Source organism: Lissotriton vulgaris, chromosome 2_1, assembly GCF_964263255.1.
Source record: "Lissotriton vulgaris chromosome 2_1, aLisVul1.2, whole genome shotgun sequence".
NCBI classification, from domain to species: Eukaryota; Metazoa; Chordata; class Amphibia; order Caudata; family Salamandridae; genus Lissotriton; species Lissotriton vulgaris.
In genome coordinates this window covers 93,734,841-93,750,818 of record NC_141687.1, presented here as the reverse complement: position 1 = coordinate 93,750,818, position 15,978 = coordinate 93,734,841, and the positions used below count along the sequence as shown (strand labels likewise).

Below are 15,978 nucleotides of genomic sequence, written 5' to 3'. Positions count from 1 at the left end.
CTTGCAGAAGCAATACAATACATCTTTTTGAAAAAGTGTGATTGATCATAACTGTCACAATTACTCAGAATATAATCTAAGGCACAAGGACATATTTTGTGCAGATTCACTATACTTTTAGAATATCGTCTGTCTTCACATCTGCCATCAAGGCCAACTTCTTCGCGCTGCGGCTACCCCACAACCCCCAGCTCCTCGCCCTGGACGCCCACCTGAGAGACCTGCACTGGCTTCCCGTCAACAAGAGGATCACCTTCAAGCTCCTGACCCACGCACAAAAAGCGCTCCACAACACCGGACCAGCATACCTCAACAGACGACTCAGCTTCTAAACCCCTACCCGCCAGCTCCGCTGGCCTCACCCTCGCTGCAATACCCCGCATCCAAAGAACGACTTCCGGCGGCAGATCTTTCTCCCACCTCGTAGCCAAGACCTGGAACACCCGCCCCACCCACCTACGGCAGACCCAAGACCTCCTGACCTTCAGAAGACTCCTCAAGACCTGGCTCTTCGAGCAGTAACAGCACCCCCCACTCCCAGCGCCTTGAGACCCTTGAGGGTAAATAGTGCACTTTACAAATGTTATGATTGACTATGCGCAGAATCCTAATGTAAATAGTTTATCCATATGACATTGTGTCTATGCTCACGTTGCCTCTGCTTCATTCTGCATCATTCATTTCTTTATGTAACCCAAGCCTTCTGCCACGGCCTTCATGGACCGCTGTAAACTGCCTATTGAATTTCTGATCAAAATTAAACAAATAAGTAACACACCGAAGTAGGCTATATCTCCAAACAGACCAATTTACTTGGCATAAATTGTTGAAAAATTCACAGTTTTCATACAAGTGAGCCAAAGAGAAAAATGTTACAAACTACTGTTCCAGTGTTTCCTGTGGACCCACAGACACTTTGCAAAAAGAAGACCTGGCGCCTTTAATAGCCCCAACCATAGGTGAAGAGGTATGTCACACAATTACCTTCCAAGCAACAGAATGACTGTCTTTATAATGAGAGCAGCAGTAATCTAGCTCTTCGTGGGTTCTCTTTCTAACCACATTTAGCCGGAATGGTGGATGCAGAGCCCGGCTGCTCTACTCCCAAGCAACCAATGGCTGCCCAGAGAGACTTTGGGAGCTTGCGCAAGCGAAGTACCCAAGAGCGCACATGGCGCGTGGAGCCGGGCGTCTAAGCCACGTAGTAGTGTGCGTCATCTAACAAACAGCAACCATTCGGCACACGCAGGTGGAGGTGAGTAAGGCGGCACAGAGGCTAATGCTAAACCAGGTCCAATCAGATTAAAGATCTCAATAATAACACATATTTTGTTGATATTTTCAATAACAAAGAATCACGAATCCCAAAATATCAGGACATAGATTGATAGATTTTGACAAATATATGCACAGAAACATTCAATTAAATGCATTTAATCTCTTAGGCAATTCTGGTGAGTGTACCACTGCACCAGTCATGTATTTAGGTTTAAACTAAATATATTCCAATGCCAGTTAAGGATTGACTATTCCTAAAATGCTCCAAAAGCAACTATTGAAAGCATACACAAGTATTGGCACAATTAACATCACAATTCATTTGGCGAAGATTATGGCCGTACTAACAAAACTGTTCATGCAAAACTGTCCAAGCAAATGTCTATCCAATGTTTCTGAAAACAAGTCAAGACTACTGAAAATCATCAAAAGCTCTAATCTGTACACATCTTGGCCTTTTTTTATTTATTCGTTGTCTTTTCTTCATAAAATACTGCTCTACTCAACAAAACATATTAAAATCACAGCTCCCTTGGCATCGCTCCACACACAGACAGGGTTTGGGCATGTCGATTTTTTTATGAATAATAACATTAAAACTGAAGGCGCTAATCCCTTTGCACCCCGCGCATAAATATTTTTGACACTACACAGTCCCAAATCCCTTTGCTTTCTCTGAGTCAGAAAGAAGGAACATTCTGTAATTTATAGGAACTTGTTTTATCTGTGGGCACGTGGCAAGACACTGCCTTCCCTGCGGCTATAAATACGCCTGTGTTGCTGTTATGATACTGGCTGTAAATTATGGAATAGCCTTTATGTTCTCTGCAATGGCTGCTGTGATGTAAGTGGGAGGCGGGGGGGGGGGCTGGGGGTCAACGTGGGAGGTGGGTGGTGCAGTGGGAAAGGTGGAAAAGAGGCAGGGGGAAGGATCCCAACACGGAAGAAAGAAGGGGAGGGGTCCGCGAGTGAAAGAAGAAAGGCCGGAAGGACAGTACATCAAAAAGATGTCTCTAAGTGATAGAGCCTGAAGCGAGGAAAGAGGTAGGGAAGCCACAGAGGAAGGGATGTGACAACAGGGTAAGGGAGGACAGAGGATGGAAGACGTAGGAAGGACTGAATGATGAGGGGAAAGGGGGGAAGAAGGAAAGAGGAAGGGAAAAGGTTGGAGAGAACATGAGGGGAAGAGGTGGGTATAGAGGACAGGTGGGAGAAACGTGTGAAAAGATAGTGGGAGGGAAGAAAGAAGAGAAGGGGTAAAGATAAATAAGGAAAGAAGAAACCGATGGAGGAACAAGGGACACGAGAGGGGAAGGGGGGAGCAAAAGAGGGGGCAATGGGGAGGAAGTAGAGAAGACGGCAAAGGAAGATAAAAGGAAAATAAGGAAATAACAAAAGGGCAAGAATACGGGAACATGGAAGAGAACAAGAGAAAGGCAGAGGGAAGAAGCGGAAAGGAGTAGTGAAGAGGTAAGAGAGGTAGGAGGGAATATAAAGAGGTGGGAGAGAAGCAAATAGACGAAGAGAAATGAAGGAATAAGGGAAGGAGTGTTGGAAAACATAAATAGGATCGAAACATCCTTCCTGGCTTCGAATATTTTATTGACACTTATGAGCAACCATCCTGGTCCCTTACTGGTCACCCTGGTCTCCCGTAAGCTCCCTCTGGCACCGATGGCCATTGGCATCCCCACCCATACTGCTGAGTACAACAGTATCTGTGCAGTGGAGCCATGCATAGCACTGTCCCTGCAGGCTTTGAGGATCAGATTTAAAGGACTGCAGCCTCTGGAGATGACTGGGGAACCCTTGTAATCCTGATCGGTGCACGATGGGTGTGATGGCCTGAGCTCTTGCAAAGGTAGACCCCGCATTTCTTCGTTTCTTCGTGGGAACTGATCCCTGGGAATTTGTTGGTTTGTGGCATGCAGGTGGTTGGAGGTGCAGGGAGTCATCAGCGAAAGTATAAATACTGGTGACTTGGAAAGAGCTAAAATAGGAGTAAAGAAATGAAGACATGGGGATAGAGGAAAGGTAAATAGAGGAAGGGGAGTTGGAGGAAAAAGCAAGGCAAAGATGAAGTGAGGTGGGGTGTAAACATAGGAGACAGGTAAAATAGAGGACAGAGATTTAGAGGATAAAATCAAGACATAGATGAAGTAGAGTGTCAGCATAGGAGAAAAGTAAACTTGAGAAGGAGATTTAGAGGCAAAAGCAAGCCAAAAATGAAGTGAACTAGGCTGTCAACATAGGAGGCAGGTAAAATAGAGGAAGGAAATTTAAATTTAGAGGACAAAACCAAAACAAAGATGAAGTAAGATATCAAGGCATGACTATTATAGAAAGCTTTGCAGAACCATAAATCTCAAGCAATGTTAACATTACAGTATTTTATATTGATAACATTCCACATTTGGGATGTATGACGGTACAACGCGTGCTTTTACAACGCGTACGGTTACGACGCAGGTTTTACAACTCAAGTCGTTACAACGACTTGCGCTGGGGGGCGCTGGATAGTGAATAGTTTAATTTACTATTCCAACTCCAGTCGCCGTGGATAGTAGGGAAGGTGTTGGATAGTAAATTAAACTATTACCTATCCTAGAGCGCCCTCCAGCGAAAGTCGTTGTAATGACTTTAGTTGTTGAACCTGCGTCGTAACGGTACTTCGTTGTAAAAGTTCCGTTGTAAAGGACGTTCCCCGAACAAGCGGGCATCTTCAGAACCGGCCTGATGTGAGTAAAGGTGGGGGGAGGGGGCACCCCCTGCTCTCCTGGGGCTCTAAGGGCAGGGTGCTCTCAGCCATGGAGTGGGCGGTGTGGTTGGATACACCTTACAACAGATGGGAGAGGGATGTGTATAGAAACTGAAAGATACCTCAAGAGAGGGGCAGGGTGTGTAAAGGAAGAGTTTAAACTAGAGTAGCAGAGAGAGGATATGTTAAAAGAAGGACAGAGAGAAAGACATGCAGAGAGAGCATGGGTTATAAAGGTAGGGTGGACAGACAGCCAGAGCCCTAGGGAACGACAGACTACACAAGCCCCGAAGAGACCACCACATACATAAGAGGGTACAGAAGCAGTCACTAAAGATGGACAGAGGCATATGACGTCAGAAGGAAGAAGAGGCAGATAGTGAAGAAGAGGGTAGGGGTGTTGAATATACAGAGGGTTATAAAGGAGAAGTGGGCGGAGAGAGTACGGGGGGGGTGGAGAGGCAGCAACAGAGCGAGGAGAGGTTTCACCAGAGAGCATTGGATGGAGAACGGTGAATTGATGAGTGTAAAAAGCAGGACTTCAGCAAAAACAAATACCTGCCCAAGGGAGATGGTGGATAGAACCTCAAACAGAGCATTGGGTATGAAGAGACTACTAGAGAAAACATGGGGCATAGAGAGTGAGTGGAAGAAGAAACATTAAATGGGGGAGAAAGACCATAGCAAAAATGGTAGAGAGATCGCCTCTCCGTGCCAGTATGGCAGCGTCTTGTGGCTATCACTGTAGAGTGTGTTAGCGACACCCCATTACCAGGTGGATCCGCTTCACAACTCGTGTGTCCTTGTTTCCTATTGGCAGAGACTGGCATACGTGGCATTTGTGGTTTGTATTGCTACGCGTCGTGCTGCTGTGCTTCAGTACAGTCACTTCTGAGAACTACTCATTTGACGCTCAAGCCTGCGGCCCTCCTCCACAAGGCTCAACTCCATCCACGGACACACATTACAACACGCAGGGTTATTAAGAGATGAGGTTCTGACTTACTTGACCTTCAGGCTGGCGAGCATGGCTTTGTCAATCCTGTAAAAGAGAAGCAGAAAGGATTGTCCCTGTGATTCAATGCACTTTGCTCTTCACTGCACACCCTGTCCCCCCATCCGCCCACTGAAGATACCCTCGGTGCCCACAAATGACCATCAATTTCACATGAGGCTCAACCGCATCATGAAAGGTTGGAAAACTATAATTCAGCCAACACACTATTGGATAGATGGCAGCATTTGTTGTTAAGTCCCAAATTCAATCATATCCGCCACACTTTGCCTGTACGACAGCATTTCCCAACAGACAATTTTGTGGGAAATTTTATGTGCAAAAACAATATCTTCCAAAGATGTGTTTTGGGCTTTATTTCTCTGGCATAATCCATATTTTTAATGGATGGCTTGCTATGAAACTGCTTTTTCTTCTAATTATCTCTTACAATTTTTCTTCCTTTTTTATTTTTCAACCCCTATTTGTTTTAAGCATGTACAGTGGAGATTAGTTATCTTTATTAAATTGTGTTACTGTATTTAGGTTGATTATTGCTAGGAAAGTTGGACTTATGTGAAATATTTGGTATCTTTGACCTCGCAATATTGATACATTAAAGCAAACGTAGACCAAAAACTCCTCCTTTTTACATGACGTCACAGAATATATCACATTTCATCTGAAATAAAACTGCCAATGACTGCTGAATACATCATGAACCTGAACGATATCATATATGAAATAATTATTGTTTTCCCAAATATTCATACATATTTTCAGTTGAAAACTATTATAAAGGAGATATTAACATCAAGAAAGAGAGATTTCAGGTGCTTAGTGAAGACGTAACTGACATGCACATCAAATACGCCAATTATGCGCTGCTTGTGCCAGCATTGTACATGAAGCTTGTGTACCATACTGTGCATGCTCTGTGTCTAAGGGAAGCTTGCAGTGTGAAAGCCCACTCTGTGCATGGTGCCTGATGAAAGTCTGCTCTTCTGGTCTCTGAGCTGGTAATGTGTTGTGTCTGCAGGAAATGTGCACTGCTCCTGCCTGCACTGTACATGAAGCTTGCTATGCTGGGCCCTGTGCTGTACATGTTCAGAAAAGAAAGACTCTTTGCATCGCTTGCCCCTGTGCTGTGCATGTATGTGAATAAAGAGAGTCTGCACTGCTGCTTCATCCACTTCACATTGTTTGAACTCAGTGTGTGCATTTGTGTGTGTGCGCATGCATGCGCACACACTTGCACATTCGACGCCACATCAGGGGTAGTAGGCGCTATATAAATGCAATTACAATACAATACAATACAATATGTGAAGCTTGCATTTCCTCTATGCAGATGATACAGCACCTCTCAAAGTTGCTGGGTTCTGGCCTCACGGGTGAGTTGTCGCGCTTTATAAACCCCTGATTGATTGATTGGTGGAGATAGAGGGAGAGCTTGAGCTTGTTGGATTGGGAAGAGTAAACTGGAATTAGTGGACCATAGTAATCTCTAACATATGGGTTCCTTGACTTTAAGTGCCAATATAAGTTTGAGCAGGCTGTAGATACCGTTCAACCTGTTTTGGCAAAAACACTCCTTCTCTAATTTAGGTATGGGACCCTTCCGCTACATGTAAGAACTAGAAAGTGGGCAGGTAGCAGTGGTGGCCTCTGCCCTGGTTGTTTAGTGGAGGAAGGAACCATGATTCATGTGGTTCTATTTTGTCCGGCATATAAGAACCCTAGATTCAGGTGGGTGATCCAACTGTGCACAAACCTGGGCATTAGAAACCACTTAGAAATTTTTAGGATCTTAAAAACGCATACAGACCCAGTTTTTGTTATTGTGATCGCCAAATTTCTGTTTGCCATGTGGATTAAGCGTAGGCGTCTGCTTGATAATTGCAATGTGAATATATATTTGCTCGCAGTGCACCTACCCTTTCCCCGAAGTCCAGGTAAGATATGGCCTTTCCGCTAGGCATTTGTGAACCATATGACCGTTAAATTTCCATTGGTTGCTGAGGGAGATATTGAACGTTATTCAATTATTTATGTAATTTTCAAACAGTTTTTACTATTTAGATAAATTATATTTTTAAGATATTTTTAGTAATTATATTTTCCACCCTGGTGCATGATTATTGGCCATTGGCCCTAAAAGCGAACTGATAACTGTCGGTGTAATATGTATTCTCGCACTCTTACATCAATCATTTTTGTATTTTTTAATTGATGGAAAAGAAAATATTTCTAAATTGTGCTTTTATGGCTGCAATAGCCGCAATAAAGTTCCAAAGAAGAAGTTATCTCAGATTCATAAATGATGTTGAGTTGTCCAGAGCCCTCAATATGCCCTAGGGAATATATCTGTATCAGTGACTATGATTGGATTGGGTAACTTAAATAAAGAGCGTGTTTGCTGGTACCTCCAAAGGCCCAACATTACCAACAGTGCTAAGATTCTTCCAGGATGCACGTATGGGCCATTTATTTGGATTTAACTCTAGATATTGAAGGCTCAGGTTTGGAAGCTTGCTCATGAGCCAAGTATCTCGACTTGACTCAAGATTATATGGCCAGAGATGGATCTATGTTTGGTTTCCTGTGTGGTTCAAGGAGAATTGTTGTAAACAATAATCTGCTGTGTGCATCTCAAGAGTCCTTCCTTCGCTGCCCAGTGAATGAGGAAAGAAGAGGACTCAAGTGTGCTGAAGCTATTTGCGAATTCTAAAAAATGTACATTATGCGATGGAGTGACATAAAGTGACAAAGTTGTGGGTAGCATAGTGGTAAAATATATAAATATATCTTCAAAATCTTGATGCAGACTGTAATGGCCAAGTGGACCTCCAAGAGGGACTACTTTTTGATATCTAATAAGGAATCCCTACATGTCCCAGGCCTATTTTGATAGCATCACAAAGGGTTCTCAAGCAGCCTACATGTGGGTGCCTCCATAAAACAACAAGTCTTTTGTTATGTTATGTTATGTTGTGAACTTATATCGCGCACGAATCACCGGGGGGCATCTCGGCGCTTTCCTCAGTCACAACTAGAGAACGAAATAGCAGGACAGAAGTCAGGGCCACTAATACAAATATGCTTTGAGGTGTTTTCTAAAGGCATAATAAGAGGAGATTGCACGCAGGGCCACTGGGACACTATTCCAATATGTAGGGGCTAGGTAAGAGAAGGCCTTGCCCCCGACCTGCTGCGCTTGATGCATGGCACTTGGAGCAATCGCATCGAGAGAGACCTCAGCGCCCGGGTGGGTCTGTATCTTACTACTTTCTTTTGCAGATATACAGGACCTACGCCCTGAAGGGCAGAGAATGTCAAACAGCAGACCTTAAAAAAGGACCGCTGTTTGACCGGGAGCCAGTGGAGGGATTTTAACAAAGGCAGTGACGGGGTGCCAGTTGGTTGATTCAGAACCAGTCTGGCAGCAGTGTTCTGTATAACCTGCAACTTTCTCAGGTGGGATACTCCGACCTCGGCTAGCAGGGCGTTGGCAAAATCTAGCTTGCTAATGATCGTCGCGTGGGTCAGCGGCCTTCGATAAGTCATGGGGATAAAGGGGAGGATTTTTTGCAACAGCTTTAGCCTAAAATAACAAGCACCGGCTATTGAAGATATATGATCTTGCATTGAGAGGGTCTGTTAGACCTTTTTTGCCTTCACCCCACCTGTTTCCTGAAATTCGTTTTTGTTTGGCATTAGGACGCTGTGCACTTCACCACTGCTAACCAGTGCTAAAGTGCTTGTGCTATTTCCCTAAAATATGGCAAAAATGGGATGCACCTGATTGGCACATTTATTTTACTTGTAAGTTCCCAGTATATGGTACTACATGTGCCCAGAGCCTGTAAATTGAATGCTACCAGTGGGCCTGCAGCAGTCACTCCAGTAGCATGTTAAAACATGTCTCACACCTGCCATTGAAGCCTGTAGTGAAGTTTTGAAATGCTAATTCGCCCAGGCCTGAACCTTCCTTTTTAATACAAATAAGCAACCCTAATGTAGGCCCTAAAATGCCCGTAGGGCAGGGTGCATTGTATTTAAGAAGTAGGGAATGCCTTTTAAGTTTTACATGTTCTGGTAATGACAACTCCTAAATTCATTTTTTACTACTGTAAAGCCTTCCTCTCCCACCTCTCCTACCTCTTCCACAGGATAACATTGAGTTACCTTACTAGGTGATAACGTTTGATTGGGAGCAGGTAGGAATGTCATAATTAGACTCAAATTAATTGTGATTTAAAATTCTCTTTAAAGGTAATATCTGATTTTAAGTGACACTTCTGATGATGACTATTTAAAAAAGTTGGCTTTTTATTGCCCTAACCATTTTTGTGCCTCTTCCAGTGTCCTGGGGCTGCCTTGACTGTGCAGAGGACTGCCTAGCTGCTTGAGACCTGACATGTTCTCCAGAGGAATGTCCTGCTGCTTCCAGAGGACTGTCCTGATGCTTGAGCCTTGCACTGCTCCCCGAGTACTGCCTGCTGCTAGATGCCTGCCTTGCTGCTTAAACCCAGGACTACCAGAGTAACTTCAAGGGCTAGGTGGCTGGCCTCCTGTGTGAGCTACAGGGACATAACAAGCTCTGAAGACCTAAAACCCTGTACCTGGTCTCTGCCTGAGTAAGTCCCAATCCCCCCAAGTGGTTCCCCCCACGTCCTGCATTCTTGGATGTGGTTTTAGAGGTGCTGCTCCTGCTTAATACAAAAAGTTAGGGCTAAGACCGGCCAGCTGATCTGCCCAAGGTGCAACACCCATAGGCCTGACTTTGTGGTAGCTCTTGCTATGTTCTTCTACAGTGCAGCACATCCTATTCAGGATGGCCTCGAGTGACGGTATCCAGCCTAGTGGAGCTCTCTTAGGCCACTGCGTCCAGCTATGTCTGCTGGAGGTTTTCGACTTCCAAAAAGTTGTCTACACCCAAAAGTAAAAACCTTCTCAGAGGGTGACAACAACATGCTCTCCATCAATGATGATGACCTCCTCAGCCTGGAAATCAGAGCTTTTTCCCATCATTGTCACCATGACTTTGTTCAGCGCGCCCTGGTAATGACGACTCCTCCTCGGACACAGTCTGCTGCCTTGCCCCACTGAACTCTACCTTCTTCTGGACTTTTCTTCAAAGGTAAGCGGAGACTGGGCCTAATCGAAAACCTTGTGTACCAACCCGCACTCCATCACATTCGGCCTTAACGTTTGACATTGTCAGAGTCTCGCGCAACCAGATACCACACATTAACCTTTTATCTTTAAGGCGCTATTATGCACTAACAACTTTACAAATTCATAACTCCAGTTCTACTGATTGTATTTAATTAATTTTGGTGTCAATTTAATCATTAAAGTTTACTCATGTTTCCTAAATAGGTATGGTTTTCTGGTGTGACGTGCTACCACCTATGGTTTGGTGTAGGTATTTCAAGATGATGCTATCATGTGCAATAGTCGTTGCTCTGAGGGGATGGTGTGCAGTTATTTTTAGGTTGCCAGATGTGAAGCCCCATCTTAGGTGTGAGACGGTAGGAGTGCAACCTAAGGATAAGTAGCTGGTTTTGCACCCATCAATTTTTTCAGGACGGGTTTGTACTGTTGCTAGGGTGAGAGGTCCGCTGACCCATGCCGTGCCCACAGTCCCCACTTTGAACTAAATCGCTGATGCCACCAAGCAAGCAAAGCAAGTGAGCTGAACCCTCCCTAGAACAGCTTAAGTGTTTTTTATCCATGCATCTATCCATTCATTCTTTCACCCTTCCATCCACCTACTGATATCCACTATTTCACCATTACATTCTTTCATCCACATTCTTTCCATAGTACATTCATTTATCCATCAATCCACCCAATTTACCATACAGCTATCCATTCTGCCATCCATCCACTTTGCCATCCATCTATCCACTCTGGGATCCATCCATCCATCCATCTATACATCTATCATCTGCTCTGCTAACCATCCGTCCATCTACTCTGCGATCCATCCATCCACTGCCATTCATCCAATAATCCATCAACTCTCCCATCCATCAATACAATCTGGCATCCATCAATCCACTCTGCCATCCATCCATCCATCCATAAATCTACTCTGCCATCCATCCATCCATCTACTCTGCCATACTTCCACCCACTCTGCCATCCACTTGTCCATCAATCCATCCTTCATCCTTGCACTCTGGCATCCATCCATCCATCCATTTACTCTGTCATTAATCCATCAATCGATTCACTCTGCTATGCAACTATTCTTAGATTCACATTTCCATCCATCCATTGACTCTGTCATTTATCCATCCAACCATTCACTTTACTATGCATCCATTTACTCATCCATCCATCCATCCATTTGTTAACTTTATCATCCATCCACCCACCCTGCCAACCATCCATCATCCCTCTACTCTGCCATCCATTCACCCTGCCATCTACCCATCCCTTTTCTCTGCCATTCTTTCACCTGTCCATCCACCTATCCAGTCACTCATCCATCCATCTCTTTCCTCTGTCATACTTTCACCTGTCCATCCACCTACCCACCCACTCATCAAACCACCCACTCATTCATCCACATGGTGAGTGGGCTGTGGCAGGGGTCATAGCTGCTTGGGTGGCCAGCGCGCTGACATTTTTAAAGTTTTATTGTGTGCAAACGTGCGCTTTTAAAAGCGGATACCGCAGTATTTTATTTTTGCAGGGCATTTGATCGGACACTCTGGTGGGGCCATACCCTTAGCGACGGAGGCTTCTACCCCCCCCCCCGCACTCCCCAGACTTACTTGGCGCACTCGGGGCGGCTGTCTCGTCCATCCTTCCTCCACGCCTCGTTCCGACAGGGTGGCTAGCACCGTTGAGCGGAGGGCGTGGAGGTGAGAGACAGTCACTTCCGCTGCGCGAGGGGCCGGTTAGCGGTCTAGTGGCTGGGAGGCAGACGGGCTGAGGGATACAAAAGGCACTGGAGATTTCGCCCGCGTGGTGGTGAGTGGGCTGTGGCAGGGCTCATAGCTGCTTGGGTGGCCAGCGCGCTGACATTTTTAAATTGTTTATTGTGTGCAAACTTGCGCTTTTAAAAGCGGATACCGCAGTATTTTATTTTTGCAGGGCATTTGATCGGACACTCTGGTGGGGCCATACCCTTAGCGGCGGAGGCTTCTACCCCCCCCCCCCCGCACTCCCCAGACTTACTTGGCGCACTCGGGGCGGCTGTCTCGTCCATCCTTCCTCCACGCCTCGTTCCGACAGGGTGGCTAGCACCGTTGAGCGGAGGGCGTGGAGGTGAGAGACAGTCACTTCCGCTGCGCGAGGGGCCGGTTAGCGGTCTAGTGGCTGGGAGGCAGACGGGCTGAGGGATACAAAAGGCACTGGAGATTTCGCCCGCGTGGTGGTGAGTGGGCTGTGGCAGGGCTCATAGCTACTTGGGTGGCCAGCGCGCTGACATTTTTAAATTGTTTATTGTGTGCAAACTTGCGCTTTTAAAACCGGATACCGCAGTATTTTATTTTTGCAGGGCATTTGATCGGACACTCTGGTGGGGCCATACCCTTAGCGGCGGAGGCTTCTACCCCCCCCACACTCCCCAGACTTACTTGGCGCACTCGGGGCAGCTGTCTCGTCCATCCTTCCTCCACGCCTCGTTCCGACAGAGTGGCTAGCACAGTTGAGCGGAGGGCGTGGAGGTGAGAGACAGTCACTTCCGCTGCGCGAGGGGCCGGTTAGCGGTCTAGTGGCTGGGAGGCAGACGGGCTGAGGGATACAAAAGGAGGATGTACCCCCGGAAGCGCAGCGGATGAGCGCAGCGGGCGTGACGAAGGCGCGCCGAAGTGTCGCCAAAGTCGAGCCCGTCTGCGCCCGTCCGCGGCCGACTGCGGGCTAGGGCAATAACCCCTGCTCCTGATGATAAAATCTACTGGGACAGGGAGCAGCTCCTCAGCCTACGTCCGGAATCCACCTATCCATGTAGGCATGGCATGAGTATTGAGGATACGGAATGTGCTCACTGTCGGTTCCGCTTCATCACGGCGCTGCAGGGTACTGGGGAGCAAGCCGCGCTAGTATGCGGTCTTCTCAATGTGAGATCACTGCAGAAGCATAGGCTGGATATATTCGAGCTGCTCATGGAAAGGAAGTTTGACCTTCTGTTCCTTACGGAAACCTGGCTAGACCAGTTCTCTGACTCGGATATTATCGAGGCTATGCCAGAGAATTACTCCATGGTTAGGCAGGACAGACCAGTGGGGAAGGGAGGGGGGATAGCGATTATTTTTAAGAAGACTCTTGGCTGTCTATTGGAGTTGACCTTGGTCGCAGATAGTGAGGCGGGAGCTTTCACCATAAAAGTTAATGGGGGAATGACAATTAAAGGCTTTCTTATATATAGACCCCCGGGGTCTGGTAATAAGTTCAGGGAGAGTTTGTTAGAGAATATAACAGATGCAGCGTTACGTAGGGACAAATTCCTCTTACTGGGAGATTTGAATTTGCACTTGGATAGCCCAGGGGATAAAGGAGTGGAGGAGTTCTGCAGGGATATGCAAGCCCTTCAGCTCGAACTTAAGATCTCAAGTCCCACGCATCGTCAAGGCCATCTTTTGGACCCGGTCTTTGCAAACTGGGGAGGGGTTGAGGTCTCTATAGTTGAGCCGATCCCCTGGACAGACCACTTTTTGGTGGTATTCTCCATAAATAGCACTAAGGCCGCAAAACATAGTCAGGCACCCCTGAACTATTTGAGGAGGAAGTGGGCAAAATTCTCCGAGGAGGATTTTAATGAAGCATTGACAAGGGAAGGTCAGCCAGGAGGAGAGGATATAGAATCGGCTGTTTTCAACCTGAATAGGCGCATTAAAGAGGCGCTAGATCAGACCGCACCACTTTGCCGAACATCCGCGAGCGGCCGTAGGGTAAGATCAGCCCCTTGGTTTAATGGAGAGCTGCGGCGGACTAAGGCGGAATGTAAGCGAGCTGAAAGGGCATGGAGGGTAACATATGACACTCAGGCCAGGGAACTGTTTTTAGAAAAAAGGCGGCTGCATCATAGGCTGATTAAAAAGTCGAAGGCGGCCTTCTATGCAGGAAAAATTCTAGGGGCAAAGAACTCGGCAAAAGAGCTCTTCTGCATTTACAAGTCTTTGACTGCTATAGACTCGTCTGCAGACCCGGAGAGTTGTTCGACGGAAACATGCGATCGCATCACCGACTACTTCTCCACTAAAGTTGAAAAAATCTATTCGACCTTCCCTAACCCTCCCCTCATAGGGGCTGAGTTTGAGATAACATCAGAGGGCACGGAGATTCCGGGGCTCCTCACAAACTTCATCACCCCTTCTCCTGAAGAGCTAGTCAGGTTATGCCTCTCTGTAAAATCTGGCTCCCCTTTGGATCCGGTGTCCCCCAAACGGCTGGGGGTTAGTTTGGAGGTCCTGGAGCCCTATATAAGGCATGTCCTGGATGTCTCCTTTGAGTCTGGTATGCTACCCAAGGGGTGGAAACAGGCAGTTGTGCTCCCTCTCCGGAAGAAATCTCATATCAGTTTTGAGGTGTTAGAAAATCTGAGGCCCATCTCACTCCTGCCTTTTTTGTCCAAAGTGGCTGAGAAGGTGGTAAACACCCAAATTATGGAATATGTGGAAGAGGCGGGCTTGCTCCACACTACGCAGTTTGGCTTCAGACCACGCCACTCAACAGAGTCTGCCCTACTGATGGCAACAGAACATCTGAGACAGGGTGTAGATGAGGGGCAAACGATGGCCTTGATCCTGTTAGACCTCAGCGCGGCGTTCGACACTGTAGCACATTCCACCTTGCTACAGTGTCTGAACAGAGGTGGCATCGCGAATACCGCGCTGAGGTGGATCCAGGCCTTCCTATCAGGAAGAAGCTTCCAAGTAAGTGAGGCAGGGTGACTGCTACTCTAAAGGGGTTCTTTTGGGCCAGGGCGTGCCTCAGGGCTCGTCCCTGAGCCCGACCCTTTTTAATTTGTACGTAGCGCCTGTGGCCGCCATTGTGGAGAGTCATGGCCTCCAAATGGTATCTTATGCCGATGATACGCAACTGGTCATCTCCCTGTCGCACGCGCCCTGTCTTGCTGCAGATGGCTTCCGATCGTGCATGAAAGATCTTGCCGATTGGATGGCCATGAATTGTTTGAAACTCAACGGCAGCAAGACAGAGGTGCTGGTGGTGGGGAGAGACCAGTCTGCTTGGTCGTCGGCTTGGTGGCCATCCTGTCTAGGACCGACCCCCACCCCTTGCCAGGAGGCAAAAAACCTTGGTGTATGGTTTGATGAGGGTCTCACTTTTGGGCCCCAAATCAACCGCGTGGTGGGCATGTGTTTTGGGGTCCTGAAAAGGTTGAGGAAAGTCCTTGAATTACTGCCAATGGAAGCTCGTAAAACCCTGGTTCATGCATTAGTGACCGCAAGGTTGGACTATGCGAAGGTGCTTTATCTGGGGGCACCGGGGAAGAGTGTTGGTCGCCTTCAAGTGCTGCAAAATGCAGCAGCACGTTTGATCCTTAGGCTGCCCAAAAGGGCGCCCTCGAAGGTGGACCTGCAGAAGCTACATTGGCTCCCTGTGAGGAGCAGAGTTGAGTACAAGGCCCTCTGCACCTGCCATCGGATTCTGAATGGCAGGGCACCTAGACCACTGCAGAGCTTGATTGAATCCTACGTACCTGCCCGAGCGCTTAGATCTGCGGGTGGGGGACTGCTGAGGATCCCCAAGGTGAAGAAAGCCCGCATGGGAGGCAGATCCTTTAGGTATTTAGCGGCAAACCATTGGAACAAACTCCCAGTGGATCTACGTTTGGAACCGGCAGAAACTAGGTTCCGAGCTAAATTAAAAACCTACCTCTATGTTAGATAACTGCCTGCCCTCCAGCTAAAAACCCTGCTTTCCGCCTCTCTCATCTTAGCGCGGGGACACGCCGGTGTGCGTA

The 15,978-nt window shown here is 47.0% G+C and overlaps 1 protein-coding gene across 1 annotated transcript in view; it reads right to left on the bottom strand.

The window, feature by feature from the left end:
- Positions 1-15,978, bottom strand: part of RAP1GAP2 (RAP1 GTPase activating protein 2) — a 1,533,685-nt gene that overhangs the window by 1,411,426 nt on the left and 106,281 nt on the right. Inside the window, exon 2 of the mRNA XM_086954529.1 lies at positions 5,043-5,078. Within this exon, the coding sequence (XP_086810655.1) occupies positions 5,043-5,078 (36 nt within the window). The remainder of the gene's footprint in view (positions 1-5,042; positions 5,079-15,978) is intronic.